This window comes from Eumetopias jubatus, unplaced genomic scaffold (assembly GCF_037043125.1).
Source record: "Eumetopias jubatus isolate StellerSeaLion01/CBP00866 unplaced genomic scaffold, mEumJub1_p1.0 scaffold_4, whole genome shotgun sequence".
Taxonomy (NCBI): Eukaryota; Metazoa; Chordata; class Mammalia; order Carnivora; family Otariidae; genus Eumetopias; species Eumetopias jubatus.
In genome coordinates, this window is record NW_028274810.1 from 56,688,402 (window position 1) to 56,704,966 (window position 16,565).

General features: G+C 39.0%; 1 protein-coding gene across 5 annotated transcripts in view; it reads right to left on the reverse strand.

Annotated features, from left to right (window-relative positions):
• Positions 1-16,565, reverse strand: part of PATJ (PATJ crumbs cell polarity complex component) — a 335,447-nt gene that overhangs the window by 112,697 nt on the left and 206,185 nt on the right. For all 5 annotated transcript variants that reach the window (XM_028106828.2, XM_088022976.1, XM_088022975.1 and 2 more), the window contains one exon: positions 13,003-13,094. In XM_028106828.2, coding sequence (XP_027962629.1) covers positions 13,003-13,094 — 92 coding nt within the window. The remainder of the gene's footprint in view (positions 1-13,002; positions 13,095-16,565) is intronic.

Consider the following 16,565-nt stretch of genomic DNA (forward strand, 5'->3'; position numbering starts at 1 on the left):
GGTGTAATATATGTTTGTTGAATAAAAGTGATCTTAACAGGGTAAGAAAAAGATATGGAGGCAGAACTATCAAAACTATGCCCTGAGTTTTTCAAGTTGCTTCAATGAATTAATGATGGTATACTGCCTCTAGCCAGCCAGCTATGAGTATTTGCCACCTTAAGAGACATTTCTTGGGGTGTCTGCCCAGCTCACAGTGATTCCCCGAATGGACCAGAATAGTAATGTCTATATTGTGTAATGACAGTCTGCCTCAACCTCAGTGGTGGATGTAGGGGGCAAACACCTCTCTTAGTTTGGGCCAATCAGATTCTTTCCCAGGGACTCAAAAATTTAGAACAGACACAAAGATCTGGAGTGTAACGGCTGGATAATATCAATGGAAATGCTCAAGGCTAAAGAAGGGGTTCAGACGTCCCTTCTGCTGATATCTCTGGAGTCATCCTGGCTCCTTTTCTTCACTCTTAGCTGAATGCCTCCTCCTTAAGAGTCCCTGAGACATCCCTGTATTCTTACAATGCATTCTCCTTTTACTTTAAGCTGGCCAGGATTTACTTTAATTCACAGTGAGTGAACAATTTGTTTTGGGTGATGGTTGCACAGGTATATGTTTTGTATTCTCAAAACAACAAACTGAACACTTCAAGTCTATTGCACTGAGTGTAAATAACACCCCAGTTAAAAAATTAATTCTTTGTTATATCAATGTAAGACAACCATGCTATTCTGGGAAGAAACCTAGAGTTAGGCAGACCTAGGTAAGGGAACAGATTCTATCACTAAGATATAAGCAAGATACTAAACAACTCTTTATTTTTATTATTATTTTTTAAGATTTTATTTATTTAACAGAGACACAGTGAGAGAGGGAACACAAGCAGGGGGAGTGGGAGAGGGAGAAGCAGGCTTCCCGCGGAGCACAGAGCCCAATGCGGGGCTCGATCCCAGGACCCTGGGATCATGACCTGAGCCAAAGGCAGATGCTTAATGACTGAGCCACCCAGGTGCCCCTAAACAACTTCTTAAAATATTGGTTTCTTAATCTATAAACCTGAGATAGTGGGATGCCTGGGTGGCTCAGTCTGTTAAGCGTCTGCCTTCGGCTCAGGTCATGATCCCAAGGTCCTAACCCGTGTTGGGCTCTCTGCTCAGTGGGGAGCCTGCTTTTCCCTCTGCCTGCCACTCCCCCGCTGCTTGTGCTCTCTCTCTGTCTCTTTGACAAATAAAAAATAAAATCTTTAAAATTGGGATAGTATCTTCTAACAGAACTGTTGTAAGATAAGGTCAATGTCAAAGCACCAAAGCACAATAACAATTGTTAACATTTACTGTTTTATGGTTTCATGATACATGATTCAGTCTCAGATACTTAAATTTCCAGGGGCTAAGAGTGCTCCGTTACTATCAATTCATTCAGACATTAACCCTTATATTCAAAGAAATCACTAAGTCTGATGGTTTCATTCTGGACTTCATTCTTTCTTCTCTTTTTCTTTAGTCCCATAGCCCCCATCCTAATTAATGGGCTTTTCACATTGTCTGTACTATAGCAAGAGTAACCTTACTGGTTTCCTTGTTCTGCTTTCTCTATGTCTCAGTCAATCCAAATCACTCCCTTCTCAATTATGAAAAACAACCCCTTTTCAACAAGCTTGAAAATGCAATCTGAATAACTCAACATCACAGAGTTCCCCCTATAGGTGCCTGTTTTGCCTGTTATATAAGTATTTATTTGTATGCCTTAGAAGTTCTTAAAGATTAAGAACTTCTTCCTTAACTCTATGGTCCTATTAGCATCTGACATACAGAAGGTACTTCACAAATGCTTAAATTAAATTTGTTCATGCAGTTTGGACTCAATTCTTTCCCATGGAAATCTACCCAGGTATCATGAACTAGCTTTCGCTGTTCTCACTTCAACAGTCTCTCTCCCTCCTCTGCATTTCTAAACTATTTACATAGATTTTCTCAGTAACTTCATTCTGTTCTTCCAAGAATACTTTACTGCAATCTTGGAAGCACATACATGTCATATACAGGAATTTGTTGATAAAACCCTATATGCTTATTGCTCATCCATCAAAGTTGTAACCATAATTCAAATTGTAAATCTCTACGGATTTCATTAACATGTTACTTGAAGCATTTATCCAACAACTATTGACTACCTTCTTAGGATAAATATGAGATAGTCTCTCCAATACAACCTCTAAAAGAACATGACAAATTACGGTAAAAGAAAGATTAGAAAGCTACGATAAGAACACACTTATCCTTCAGGAAAGCACAAGGAGCTCATGACAACAATTTACGAATGAGGAAAAGAAAATCTGATGTAATGGGTGGTATATGCATGTGTATGCAGAATGCCTTAACTTTTCATTTATCATAGTCAGAGGTCTCTCCAAGAAGCATTTCTGTATCTTTTCAAAAAGTTAGTGTGTTCCATCCAAAATCCGTATGGAGTCTTAAAGGACCCCGAACAGCCAAAACAATCTTGAAAAAGAAAAACAAAGTTGGAGGTCTCACCCTTCCTGACTGCAAAACTTACTACAAAGCTAGAGTAATGAAAACAGTGTGGTACTGGCATAATGAGAGACTTAGAGACCAATGAAATAGAACAGAGAGCCCTGAAATAAACTCCCACATGTTTGCTCAAATGATTTTCAACAAGGATGCCAGAACCATTCAACTGGGGGGCGGGGGGAAGGTGACAGGAAAGCTCATCTTTTCAACAAATGGTGCTGGGAAAACTAGATATTCATGTGCAAAAAATAAAGTTGGATCTTTCCCTTATACCACATTCAAAATTAACTCAAAATGGATCAAAGCCCTAAACATAAGAGCTAAAACTATAATACTTTTAGAAGAAAATATAGAAGAAAAGCTTTGTGTCATTGAATTTGGCAATGATATCCTGCATATGAGACCAAAAGCACAAGTAACAAAAACAAACAGATAAACTGGACTACATCAAAATGAAAAACTTCTGTGCATCAAAGGACACAATCAACACAGTGAAGAGACAACCTATCAAATGAGGGAAAATATTTGCAAATTATAGATCTGATAAGGGTTTAATATCCAGAATATATAGAGAATTCCTACAACTCAACAAAACAAACAACCTGATTAAAGAACAGGCAAAAAAGGTGAAAATAAATTTCTCCAAAGAAGACATACATATGGCCAATAAACACATGAAAAGACGCTGAACAGCACTAATCAGCAGACAAATGCAAATCAAAAAAAACACAGTAAGATACCACCTCATACCCAATATGATGGCTACTATCAAGAAACCCAAAAATAACAAGTGTTGGTGAGGTTGTGAAGAAATTGGAACCCTTGTCCACTGCTGGTAGGATGTCATATGTCATGGCTGCTATGGAGAACAGTATGAAGGCTCCTCAGAAAATTAAAAATAGAATAATTATACAATTTAGCAATTCTACTTCTAGGTATATATCCAAAAGAAACAAGAGTAGAGTCCTGAAGTCATTTGTACTCTCATGCTCAAAGTAGTGCTATTCACAATAATCTAAAGGCAGAGGCAACCCAAGTGTCCCATGACAGGTGAATGGATAAATACATGTATATATACAAACAATGGAATATTATTCAGCATTAAAAAGGAAGGAAGTTCTGACAAGCGACAGCATGCATGAACCTTGAAAATATTACGGTGAATGAAATAGGCCAGTAACAGAAGGACAAATGCAGTATAATTCCACTTTTATAAGATACCTAGTATAGTTAAATACAGGGACAGAAAAGTAAAATGATAGTTGCTGTGGGTGGGGGAGGGAGAATGGGGAGTTATTATTTTTTTATTGCCAGGTACAGATTTTTATCCATCTGGAGATGGAGAGTGGTTGTGGTTGTACAACAACATGAATATACTCAATGCCACTGAAGTGTACACTTAAAAATGGTTAAGATGGTAGATTTCATGTTATACAGATTTCACAATTTTAAAAAATTATGCAAGACCAAAACAAAAAAATGCAAGTGTGATGAGAATATATTTGAAATACTTAGACTATCACTTAAATATCATTACTGTCTTCTGGACTGCTGAGGATACTGACACTTGGAAATTCACTTTCATTAAACCCACAGGATCTTATTTTATGCCAACAAAACAGCACTATATCCAAAACAGAAGTTATGTGCCTGAATTCAGCCTGGATAGCTGAGTAGGTAGATTTCATTTTGTTTTGAAACCTGTTCTAAAATGATTACAACTACAATCTAGTGCCTAGCACATTGTTTAAACACACACACACACACACACACACACACACACACAGCGCGATGAATAAATGAGGAACACATGAACACAGCTAAACAGGCCTAGATATTATTTTCTGATTGTACTAAATATAGTGATGTAAGACACTTGAGGATAGGAAAAATAAACTCTACATTTGTTACATTAATTGGGACACGACACTGAATTAACATTTGGCTAGGAAAGTTCGATATAAATGAACCAGAAGTCACATATAAAACAAAGGACGTCATTATATTTCAGTGGGAGCAAAACTCCTTTCTGAAAAGATTCCAGGAGATATTTCTAACTCTATGAACAGACTGAATAGTTTTCAATTTCCAGCTGGATGAAACCACCAAAATAGCAATATGCTGAATCTGAAATAAATGACCAACGATAGAATTATGAACTTTATTTACTTGCCATTCCAAACAATGCCAACCACTAATGAGGGCTGTTGGGAGTAACTCAGCATCCAGACCCACATTTCACAGAGGGGGCCCCAGGCAAGTTCTAAATAATTATTGCCAGTTGTGCAGAGGAAAAGGTGGCTCATGAAATACTTGGCACTGCAGGTTGGTGGAAGGGTTGATGTGGGGAGCATAGGACTAGATGGATGGATGATGTAGCCAACTGAGTTTCTCACAGAGGTTCTTACTGAAAGATAACGTAGTAGATGCCCTCAGCCACCTGCTCCTTATTCTGGCTGGCAAAGGCCTAATGTTCAGATTTCCAGCCCTCACCATAAGGCCATATTCTGGGGAAAGGTGACTTCCCCCCATCCCAGGTATAAATCCAGGATAAATCCTGCTTAATTCCTCTGAGACAATCATGGCAACTTCATTTCAAGAGCCAGTGAATGGTCTGGCAATGGAAATGTGTCACACTGGAGATCCTCAATAGAGACCTGTTCAGGGGTCTTGTGCTTGCTAAAAAAGTTTGAAGGATAAAAACTTCTCAGAATCAAGGCTAAAAGCCTACAGGTGATAAGAAAATGTGCAAAAGGAACCAAATATCTTACTCTGGTTGTTCATGATTTGTTCAGAGGTTCATTTTTTTTTTTAAGATTTTATTTATTTGACAGAGAGGGGGAGAGAGAGAGAGAGAGTACAAGCAGGGGGAGTGGCAGGCAGAGGGAGAGGGAGAAGCAAGCCGGGATCATGACCTGAGCCAAAGGCAGACGCTTAACCGTCTGAGCCATCCAGGCGCCCCCAGATAGCTCACTTTTATCACCTTTCCCATTCATTAGGATTCTTTGGCAGCAAGCAAGAGAAATGAATTTGGACCAACTAAAGCAAATGGGAATTTATCAAAAGGTAAACTGGGATCTCACAAAACACAGGCAGGCAACATGATTGGACTTGGAACATACAGAAACTAAGAGACCTCCAGAGGACAAGGAAGCAGGAAAACAGAATGATGTCATAGCAGGAACCTCCGATGAAGGCCCTGTGGTTTCATGAATAAACACCATTCATATAAAATCACTCACATTACTTGCTTCCTAGTCTAAGCTAAGTATCATATTGCCCAAGCTTAGGTCACATGACCAACCCCTGGCCACATCTCAGCAGTGAAATACATGGCTTCTTCAGCTTCCACAGAGGGAGAGAGGCATCTAGATGTACTGCTTCTACTGTTCCACCATAGTACATACACTGTGTGTGTGTGTGTGTGTGTGTCTGTGTGTGTGTGCAGAAGGTCTACTTAAAGGAAACAGACATTCTATGAGGATAGGAGTATAAATACTGATCAGCCAACAAAACAAAAAAATAAAAATGAAGAAAAAACTGCGCACTTCATCTCTAACCAGACACAATTAGGTGTTTCTGAGTGCTAAAAGAAATCAAACAAATATAGTCTTAATTCCCCCAAGCTAGTACTATGTTAAGGAAGGGGGGTAGCAAAGAAAAAATTACCAATTCTGTCCCTGAAATAAAAATGATTTTCTAAGCTATTTTACAGGTCATGCAAGAAAGTTTGGTAGCAACACATTACCTAATACACTGAATGCACTGGATTCATGAATGATCCTGCAAAGTTTGGGGTCACTTCACATTGACTAGCTACAACTACCCTCAAAAAAGGGAAAACTTATGGCTCCTGTGGCTATTCAAAAGAATATGCCATAGGCTTTCAAGATGATTCCAGAAATGTATGACGCAATGGAACCATAATAGATTAAATGTACAGCTTCCCCAGGTGACCACAGTAGGTCCAAGGGAACAATGCTTCTTATTTGGATGCATAAATTCCAATGTCTTGACAAAAGATCAAAACACTCCAATTCCACCTTGTCCTGGAACTAAAAGGCTTATAAATTCTACTAACAAACATAAGATTAATAAAATTACTCTTTAATATGGATAGTACAGGAGACAAGTACTGAAGAAATTAAGCAAGAGTCAGCATTTCAGAGCACTTGAGAGACTCCTATGGGTCTACCAAGTGCTCCAACTAAACGGAGAAACAGAAGAGCCCTGAGATTGAAAAGCGTAACTTTCTTTCTCCCGTAATTCCTAGTAAGAACTCGATGCTAATGACAGGCCTCTTCCTCAAAACATGTCATATATCCCATGGATGACACTGTATTGCACACTTAAATTTCTTTAATGGCCCAAGAGAGTCAGAAGGATGCTTCCTCACAGATTTCAAAGTGGCCAATGTACACAGCTATACTCATCCAATGACATTTTCCTTTTTTAAATTTTTTGATTTTTATAACTTTTTTAACAAGATTTTTATTTATTTGACAGAGAGAGACACAGTGAGAGAGGGACACAAGCAGGGGGAGTGGGAAAGGGAGAAGCAGGCTTCCCGCGGAGCAGGGAGCCCAATATGGGGCTCAATCCCAGGACCCTGAGATCATGACCTGAGCTGAAGGCAGACACTTAACGACTGGGCCACCCAGGCGCCCTACAATGACACTTTCCTAAAGAAGGACTGCTTTTCTCCTAGAAGTAAATGTTCAGATACACTGGGTATAATATCCAATTTCAGAAACTTCTGGGTTTCTGTACATACTACAATTTTGTTTAATTAGCCTTCAGGTCTGAGCTCCATCCAGCATCTTTCTCTGTAATACCTTCCCCAAGGCTCCAAAGATTATGTTAATTGTGTCTCCCATATGTTCTTGAAGTATTATAGCACCTTTATCCCTGGATGAGGTACCAGACTGCTTATTCTCTGCCTCCTCCTTCAAGGTACAGCTTGTGTTCTTTGTATCACTGACTCCACAGCTCCAGCACAAGTAGGCACTCAGCAAATACTTGTTGAATAAATGCATGAATAGTTCTTTATGGAAGTAAAACTCATGTTTATTCCCACAATCTTTTTTCCCTCTTTATTTAGATAGAAAGAATTGGAACACAATAAGGAATTTAAAACAGGCATTCAATTTGCTTCTTCAGATGGACTTCTCCCACAGATGACTCTGACATTCACATTAATTTCAAGTCAATATCATCTTTTAGGGATATGGCCAGAGGATAACAGGCCACGCTATATTTTTAATTACAAAACAAGACATATGTTCAATCGATACTGTATGGTGCCTCCCATGGTGAGTCCACTTTGACTCAGTAGGGCTTGACAGCCAGCACTAAATCTTTCCATGGGGTTCAGTTTCACTTGGCCTCCTCTACCCCAGGAGTTTTTATACAGTACACATTTTCCACATGTAATTAAGTAATGGAGAGTGAGTTGTTCTACATGACATTTAATTTTCAATAGTGGGGGAAGGTATGACAAGAGCTGCAGGCAAGATCATTAATCTCCTTGGATCCCTGCACTGCCAAACACAGCAATTCGTTCTTTCCTGTATTAATATAGCTCTCCTCCTGTACCTAAAATTATAGTGCTTGTGTAGCGGGGATAATGTCGAATGGGAAAATCCACAGAATTGAATGTGTGCTACGTAGTAAGAACTCAAGATTGTAAAATACACCTGGATTATCCACTGTAGAATAATTTAGTATGCCAAAGTCCAGACGTGCTATAGACACAAGTATGTGATTACCGGATTGTCCAAAATCTAATGTGGGGACAAAGGGGGAGGAAAAAGTGATTATGTAAGTTATGAATACATAGCAGCAACTTGCTAATTTTCACTGATGACTCACATACCTCCTGTGAATTACAGATCAGTTAGTATATGAATAAATACAAGTGTTAAAAGAATATGACAAGGACGTGATCACACAAATGTACATTACTATAGACTAAAGGACCCCGTTAATTAAAATGTTGCCTGCAGCACATTTTAACAGCTTTCTGTGATTACTGCTAATCATACTGCCAAATCTGTGGCCAGTTCCCATTTTTATCTCGATTGTCAATAAATCTGGAAAAGAGCTGCTGCGGTATAGAAGCCAACAATATCTCTATGATGGAAATGCACAGAGAATCAATAATTTCAACTAAGGAAGGAAGTATCAGCAAATAGAAGCACTAACTATAAAGAAACAATTTCTAGACATCACTGTTTAAAGTAACATTATACAGCTTAAGTTATGCAGCTTAAAAGAAAAGTGTAATTGCACCTGCTATGCTGAGATGATTTAAGTGTTAACTTCCTGAAACCTGATAGCAAACCAATATCTAACTGCTTTAGGATTTGGATCCAAAATAGGCACAACTAGGGTTCTCATACCAATAGTCTGAAAGAGGTAACCTATAGGCAGAGGTGTATCTAAAAGAGTGATGAACTAGATAATCAGCCTGAAGGAGAGAGGATGATATGTTGGACAGCACCTAAAAGCACAGGTCACGGGCGCCTGGGTGGCTCGGTTGGTTAAGTGTCTGCCTTCGGCTCAGGTCATGATCTCAGGGTCCTGGGATTGAGCCCTGCTTTGGGCTCCCTGCTCAGCGGAAAGCCTGCTTCTCTCTCTCCCTCTGCCTGCCATTCACCCTGCTTGTGCTCTCTCCCTCTGTCAAGTAAGTGGAATCTTTAAAAAATAAAATAAAATACATAAAATGCACAGGTTACTACACATAAATAGGTCACCAATCTCCCACTATAACCCACTGGTGATGTACAAAGCAGAGGAGCATATTTTCTTTTTTTGATTTCCTTAAGTATTTTAAATTCGGACACTATTTGATGTTACTCACCCCAGTAAAATTATAATATATTTTATTGACATGGGGATTAATTCACATTAATTAGATTTCTCTTTATACATTCTTTCATTAAATGGTATTCTGCTTCTCGTTAAGAAGTATCAGGTCATCATTTAAAAGGAGGAGGAGGAGGGGTGCCTGTCTGGCTCAGTTGGTGGAGCATGCAGCTCTTGGGCTGTCCGGGCCCTGAGCTCAAGCCCCATGTGGGGTGTAGAGCTTTAAAAGAAAAAGGGAGGAGGGGGAGAAGCAGTGGTGGACACAGAACTAAAAGACATGTTTTAGGCAGGCTATGCCCATGTCTCTTATTCTAACATTTATTGGAAATGGTTTTATACAGTATCTGTAACTATCTCTTATAGTGATTTTTAAAAATTTTTATTTAAATTCTAGTTAGTCAACATACAGTGCAATATTGGTTTCAGGAGAATTCAGGGATTTATCACTTATATACAATATCCAGTGTTCTATCTCTTCTAGTGTTTAATCATTATGATGTTAATTAAAATTCTTAAACTGTGAATGTGCTTCACTTAAAAAAAATATTCAAGATTCTGGAATGAGACAAAATCTATATGAAGGAATGGTTCATCAAAAAAAATATTCAAGATTCTGGAATGAGACAAAATCTATATGAAGGAATGGTTCATCAAAAAAAATATTCAAGATTCTGGAATGAGACAAAATCTATATGAAGGAATGGTTCATCTTTTTCCTCCTCTTTCCTTCTCCCTAACTTCTTTTACCTCCTTTCTCCCTCTCCCTCCCTTTTCCTGCCACCATCATCATCATCTTCATCACCACAGCGCAAACATTGCTGAGCCCACATCACCAGGCAATTTATACATAGTAAGACATTAGACAATCTATGAGACAGCTATATATATATATTTAAACACTTGACTTTTTTAAAAAAGAAAAGATTTATTCATTTGAGAGCGAGTGAGCACGTGAGCAGTGGGAGGGGCAGAGGGAGAGAGAGAATCCTCAAGCAGACCCCCACTGAGCTCAGAGCCCGACGTGGGGATTGATCCCAGGACCCTAAGATCTCGACTTGAGCTGAAATCAAGAGCTGACCGCTTAACTGACTGAGCCACCCAGGCACCCTGAGACAGCTATATTACCCGCATACTGCAGTCAGGAAACTGAACAAGCTCACACACTTGGGGTATTCTAGAGCCAGGTTTCATGAGATAGGGTGGATCTCAGGCTTGCTTAGAAAAGAATGTGTCACTTAGGTAAGAGCTCTCAGGCTCTCAGTCAGATCAGTAGTTCCTTCCCTTATGGAAACTGAAGCATTAATAAAATGTTGGCACACAAATTACCAGATACATATCTACTGAATCAAACAAAAGGTTGTTAGCAGTGCGTAAATCTGTCTTGATTCAATTTAAACTCGTTTTCCTTTACACAGTCTCAAAGTGGATGACAAGAGACTATTCAAAAATCACACCTACATCTCTTTTTCTCCATACAAAGGAAGCTAGAGAAACTTTTCCCAACTTAGATTTGGGAAAGTACTGAGGAGAGGGACTTACGTATGAGAAATTTTGTAAAATAATGAATTACTTTTTATCTATATGTATTTTTTTCTATGTATCTTTAAGTACACAAAATAAATCAAACTAACTTACTATGATTGTTGCCTTTGGAGAATAAATAATCTGGAATTGCTTAGAAGGAGTTGAAAGGAAATTTATTCAATAAAGCTTTCTGAATGCCAACTATGTGTTTAGGCACTACAATTTAATGACCATGCAAGAAAGGTTCATAATTCAATTACATAGTTTGAATGTACATTGATACTTCTATGCTTAAAATCCCTTCCAGTAAATACATATTCTGTGGCATCCTCAATCATACTTACACTATTAATTTACTGAACAAATTATTTCCTTGATTCTGATCTCCTCTGAATGATCAAAATTGAAATCATCAGACACTAAATTAATGGGGCTTCATTACTATTATTAAAATTCTCCTCAGCTTTCTCTTCTCTATTCTAAATAATTTCAAATCATGTAACCTTTCCTTCTTGAATGAGGAGGGTTCTATTTCCCAATTACTTAATTGCGTTAATGGTTTCCTTTGGGTCCCATTCAATTTTCTTTTTGCTCTTTAAATTGGGATGACCCTGTATGGGTGAAGAGGTGACAGCAACATCAAGGACAGCACCTGCAGCAGTTGCCCCCACATGCTGAGCATGAAGCACAGATACTGGTTGAGTGCTGTGGGTGCCTGCTCATGGAACCCTCACATGACTCTCTGCAAAGCATTCAAGCCGGCATGCATTTCTGTCGATGGACACCTTCATCGCTTTGAGTGGTTGACCTTTCCTCAAGTTTGTTCATGTTTTCAGCATCTAACTCTAATTTCGTAACTTCTGGCGACAGGAAGGGCAGAAAAACACGAAAAGGAGATTGGTGCCTAACAGAGGACTTCAAGGTAGGTGAGCCAGAGGACCTCAAGGTGAGCGAGCCAGAGGAGCTTGACTTAACACACAAAGATACAGAAGAAGGAGAAAGGATTCTCCCTTTGGAAACAAGAAAAAAACGCTGGAAATCCAGGAAGTGCCACCGAGTGGGAGAAGAGGCTACTAATGTAGGATTTCTTTAGGAGCAAAGCAGCAACAACGCCCTGTAGCTGAAGTGATGGCATGGGAAAAGGTATGTCAATCACCTACATTAGTGCCCATATTTGGGAATAAAACTACCCTGAATCCCAGGGGTCCCTGGGAATGGATAGGTCTTAGTAACAGTAGGAAGAAGAATGATCATCACTGTCACAAAATACCAGCCAATACTCTTTTAGCCTTTATGTGAGAGTGTGTTCAACATTTCAAATTTTTGACCTATCACAATGAATGAGGTAGATGCTTTATTATTCTCATTTTACAGCTGATACCTGAGACTTAGAAGGAAAAGAAACAGAGTGACCATTAATATACAGGGTCAGTTATATCACTTAGTGATAATTCAGATTCATCAGTCACTTCAGTCCAACAAAAGGAATCAAACATCCCATTGCTGATGAGGCAACAATAGCTACCACCAATGGGAATTCCCAGTTCTGACTTACTTATACCAAAAGGATACAGTCAGGTAGCAGGGAGGGTAAGGGAAAAAGTGGAACCCCAAACATACCACAGGACTCTAGACAGCAAAGCTCACATCTGCTCCCCTCTGGATTTCTCACCAGCACTCTTACTATGAAGTTCCTAAAATGTTCCTGGGTTCTGTTTTCCTGCTTATTCCTTGATGAAGATATTAATGAGTCAGCAAATATACCACATGGTGGTGACAGGAGGAAGGGAAGCTAGAAGGTTCTATTGAGGGGATGATCAGTCCAGGAAGGGAAGAAATTTAAAAAACTGAATACAAATACTAGCCTCAACCCCTAAGTCCATCATATGAAATGTAAATAACAAGAAAACCTCATAATTGAAACAATCTATACTTCCCTTAAAGTGACAGTTAAAAAAAGGAAAAGGTATTTTTAGGATACAGTGATTTTGTTAGACAAACCAAAGATAACATAGTCTTACAAAATAATATCATCTTCAGAAGGGATCTTAGATTTTAAAAAAACAGATATGTATCTATCTTTACCTGATGAAAACCAGCTTGACCTTTGACGGGGCGGTCTTAATAATGGCAGACGCATTTTGGTGACTTCTTCCATAGAGGATCTGATTGTTTATCTATTTGGGAAAAAATAAAATGCACTTGTAAAAATGCAATGTGTATACTTTGTATAAAAATATACATGTATTTATTTGTACATTCATGCAAATCGATGGGTATATACTTGGAATTAAACAATGAAGTCCATTCATTTTTAAGTGGGTCCGTGTAGAACTCTATAATGCTAAAAATCTTAATAGTCTTTGTAGTATGGATTCAAATACTAATTCTAAACAGCTATTAACATCTCTTAAATTCAGTTTTGAATGCAGTTAATAAAGAATATACAATCCTTGACTCTTCTGCTAAACTTTAAGAGGGCAATAGTTGAGTAAGTACAAAAACTTTATGGCAGATATATTTCCTACCGCTTTTCCAGATTTCTAAAAGATGTAGAAAACAGACCAAGCTGTGGTATTCACGAGTTCTGGAAGGCCCATTAAACATGAGTCTGAAAATGTGTCAATGTTATTACATAGCATAAATTTTGTTACTCCAGAGGAGGTAAATATTATATACCCATTTTAAATCAAATTTTAGATCAACTGCAGAGAAACATTTTACTATACACAATCAATGAGCCATCTGCTCTTATCCAAGATGAGGTGGGATTTTTTTTTTAAAGATTTTATTTATTTATTTGAGAGAGAGAGAATGAGAGATAGAGAGCACGCATGAGAGGGAAGAGGGTCAGAGGGAGAAGCAGACTCCCTGCTGAGCAGGAAGCCCGATGTGGGACTCGATCCCAGGACTCCAGGATCATGACCTGAGCCGAAAGCAGTTGCTTAACCAACTGAGCCACCCAGGCGCCCGATGTGGTGGGATTTTTAACTTGATTGAATTCACCTAAATATGATCTAAAAACATTTACACTCTAAATTTTTTTACTTCAGATTTTTCCACTGAAAAACTATGCTATAATCAATCTTTTATTTCATCCAACTGATAATAGCTCACACAGTTTTGGCTTTTCTCCTCCTGTCTCTTTAATAAGTAGTTAATGATCTATACTGTCCCAATGTAACTGAGGCCTTGAAATTTTCTACTGTTTAAGGAATAGTATAGTACACTATGTAAGGAATAGTAAAAAGGGATTTCCACTTTTTGTACTTTGCATTTGTCTGTCCTTGATGTCTCTGAAATTTTGTGTTTGAAGATACACCCGGAAAAGATTTTTGTCATAGCCATCATAATGAAAATTGTATGGAAATGAATACTTCAAAGGATGGAGTTGTCTGAAATGAAGCTCATCCATCATCTTGACGGGGTAAAGCGGGTATGCACCTCAAAGCCTGCTGCAGAGATTAAACTGGAACCACCTCCTCACTATGCCCCTCATTCTACCAGCTTTTGTATTCACCAAGATAGTCAACCTCCCAGAAACCCACTATCGCCACACTATTTCTCTGTGCCTCAGTTTTCTCTCTCTTTAAGATGTATTTCTTTATTTGAGAGAGGGAGAGAAAGTGCGCATGCATGCATGAGTATGGTGGGGAGGGGCAGAAGGAAGAAGGGAGAGAATCCCTCAAACAGACTCCATGCTGAGCGCGGAGCCTCATATAGGGCTCCATCCCAGGAGATCATGACCTGAGCTGAAACCAAGAGTCGGTGCTCAACTGAATGAGCCACCCAGGCGCCCTTAAGTTTTCTCTTCTTGAAAAGGAATCTGGGCACCTACTTCATAAAACTGTTGTGAGAATTACATGATAGTGCCTTTAAATTTTATTTATAATAATTCTAATACATAAAGAATTTTTAATTTGGGGATGTTCAAAATTACTCATCTTTTCTGTTAAGGCTTGTACCTTTTTAATATCATGTGTTTATTTTTTTTAAAAGATTTTATTTATTTATTTGACAGAGAGACAGCACAAGCAGGGGGCGTGGGAGAGGCAGAAGGAGAAGCAGGCTCCCTGCTCAGCAGGGAACCCAACGTGGGACTTGACCCCAGGACCCTGGGATCATGACCCCAGCGGAAGGCAGCTGTCTGACTGAGCCACCCAGGTGCCCCTAATATCATTTATTTATTTATTTATTTATTTATTAAAGATTTTATTTATTTATTTGAGAGAGAGAGAATGAGAGACAGAGAGCACAAGAGGGAAGAGGGTCAGGGGGAGAAGCAGACTCCCCGCTGAGCAGGGAGCCCGATATGGGACTCGATCCCAGGACTCCAGGATCATGACCTGAGCCGAAGGCAGTCACTTAACCAACTGAGCCACCCAGGTGCTCCCCTAATATCATATATTTAAAGATGTGCCCGCCCCCTGGATGAATACCACAATGATGTACCCGTGCCATTATACATCTGTCTGATACCACAGAATGTACACCACCAAGAGGGAACCCCGATATAAGCTATGGACTTGGGTGATGATGATGTGTCAGTGCACCAACTGTAACAAACATACCACTCTGGAGGGGGATGTTGGTAATCTAAAAGGAACATATGGGAAATCTCTGTATCTTCCTCTCAATTTCACTGCCCTTTATATATATAAATATATATTTTTGAAGTGCCCACCCTTTAAATTATATTTTCTCCTAATACTTTCATGGTTTTATTTGTCTCATATTTATATCTTCTTACCTTAGTTATAAGGCAAAAAATAGTTAAATAAGTCACGTAATTATTAAGAGCAGTGTGAAAAAGAGTACTTAATGACATACAAAATGTCCAAATGTACTAAGCAGCAAAAACCTAGTTATAAAATAGTATGTCTGTCATGATCACTTTGTTTTGCAAACCATATTTCTCAATCTCTTTCATTTATAATAAATGAGGAACTTTGTTTTATTTATTTATTTTATTTTCATTTATTTGACAGAGAGTATGAACCGTGGGGAAGGGCAGAGGCAGAGGGAGAAGCAGACTCCCCACTGAGTGGGGAGCCTGACACAGGCCTGATCCCAGGACCCTGAGATCATGACCTGAGCTGAAGGCAGATGCCTAACTGACTGAGCCACCTAGGCGCCTCATAAATAAGGAACTTTAAATCACAATTTTATTTTATTTAAGAATTTTTTTTAAATTTCATTTATTTATTTGAGAGACAGAGAGCACAAGCGATGCGGGACTCGATCCCAGGACTCTGGGATTATGACCTGAGCTGCTTAACCGACTGAAGCCACCCAGGCGCTACATAAATAAGGAACTTTAAATCACAATTTTAAAATGAGATGACATGTGGAATATGCCTGATTCAATGTCTAGCGTTCAGGTAATTATTGGCGCATGTCTTCCCCACTGTGTCTGACCGATGCTTTCAGAAAGCAGAGCTATCAAATCTTCCTGTCTTTGAATTCTGTGGCACTGGATTTAAAAATGTTCTCCTATTGCACTTACAGCTCACCTTACGTGGTATAGTCAATCCCTGTTAGGTGGTGAGCATCGGTGCAGGCACAGGGCATTTACTGAACTGAGCTCAACTTCCTAAGGGCAGGCACTGGGTCCCCCACCAGGTACTCGCTAGTCTGCCCTGCGAAGC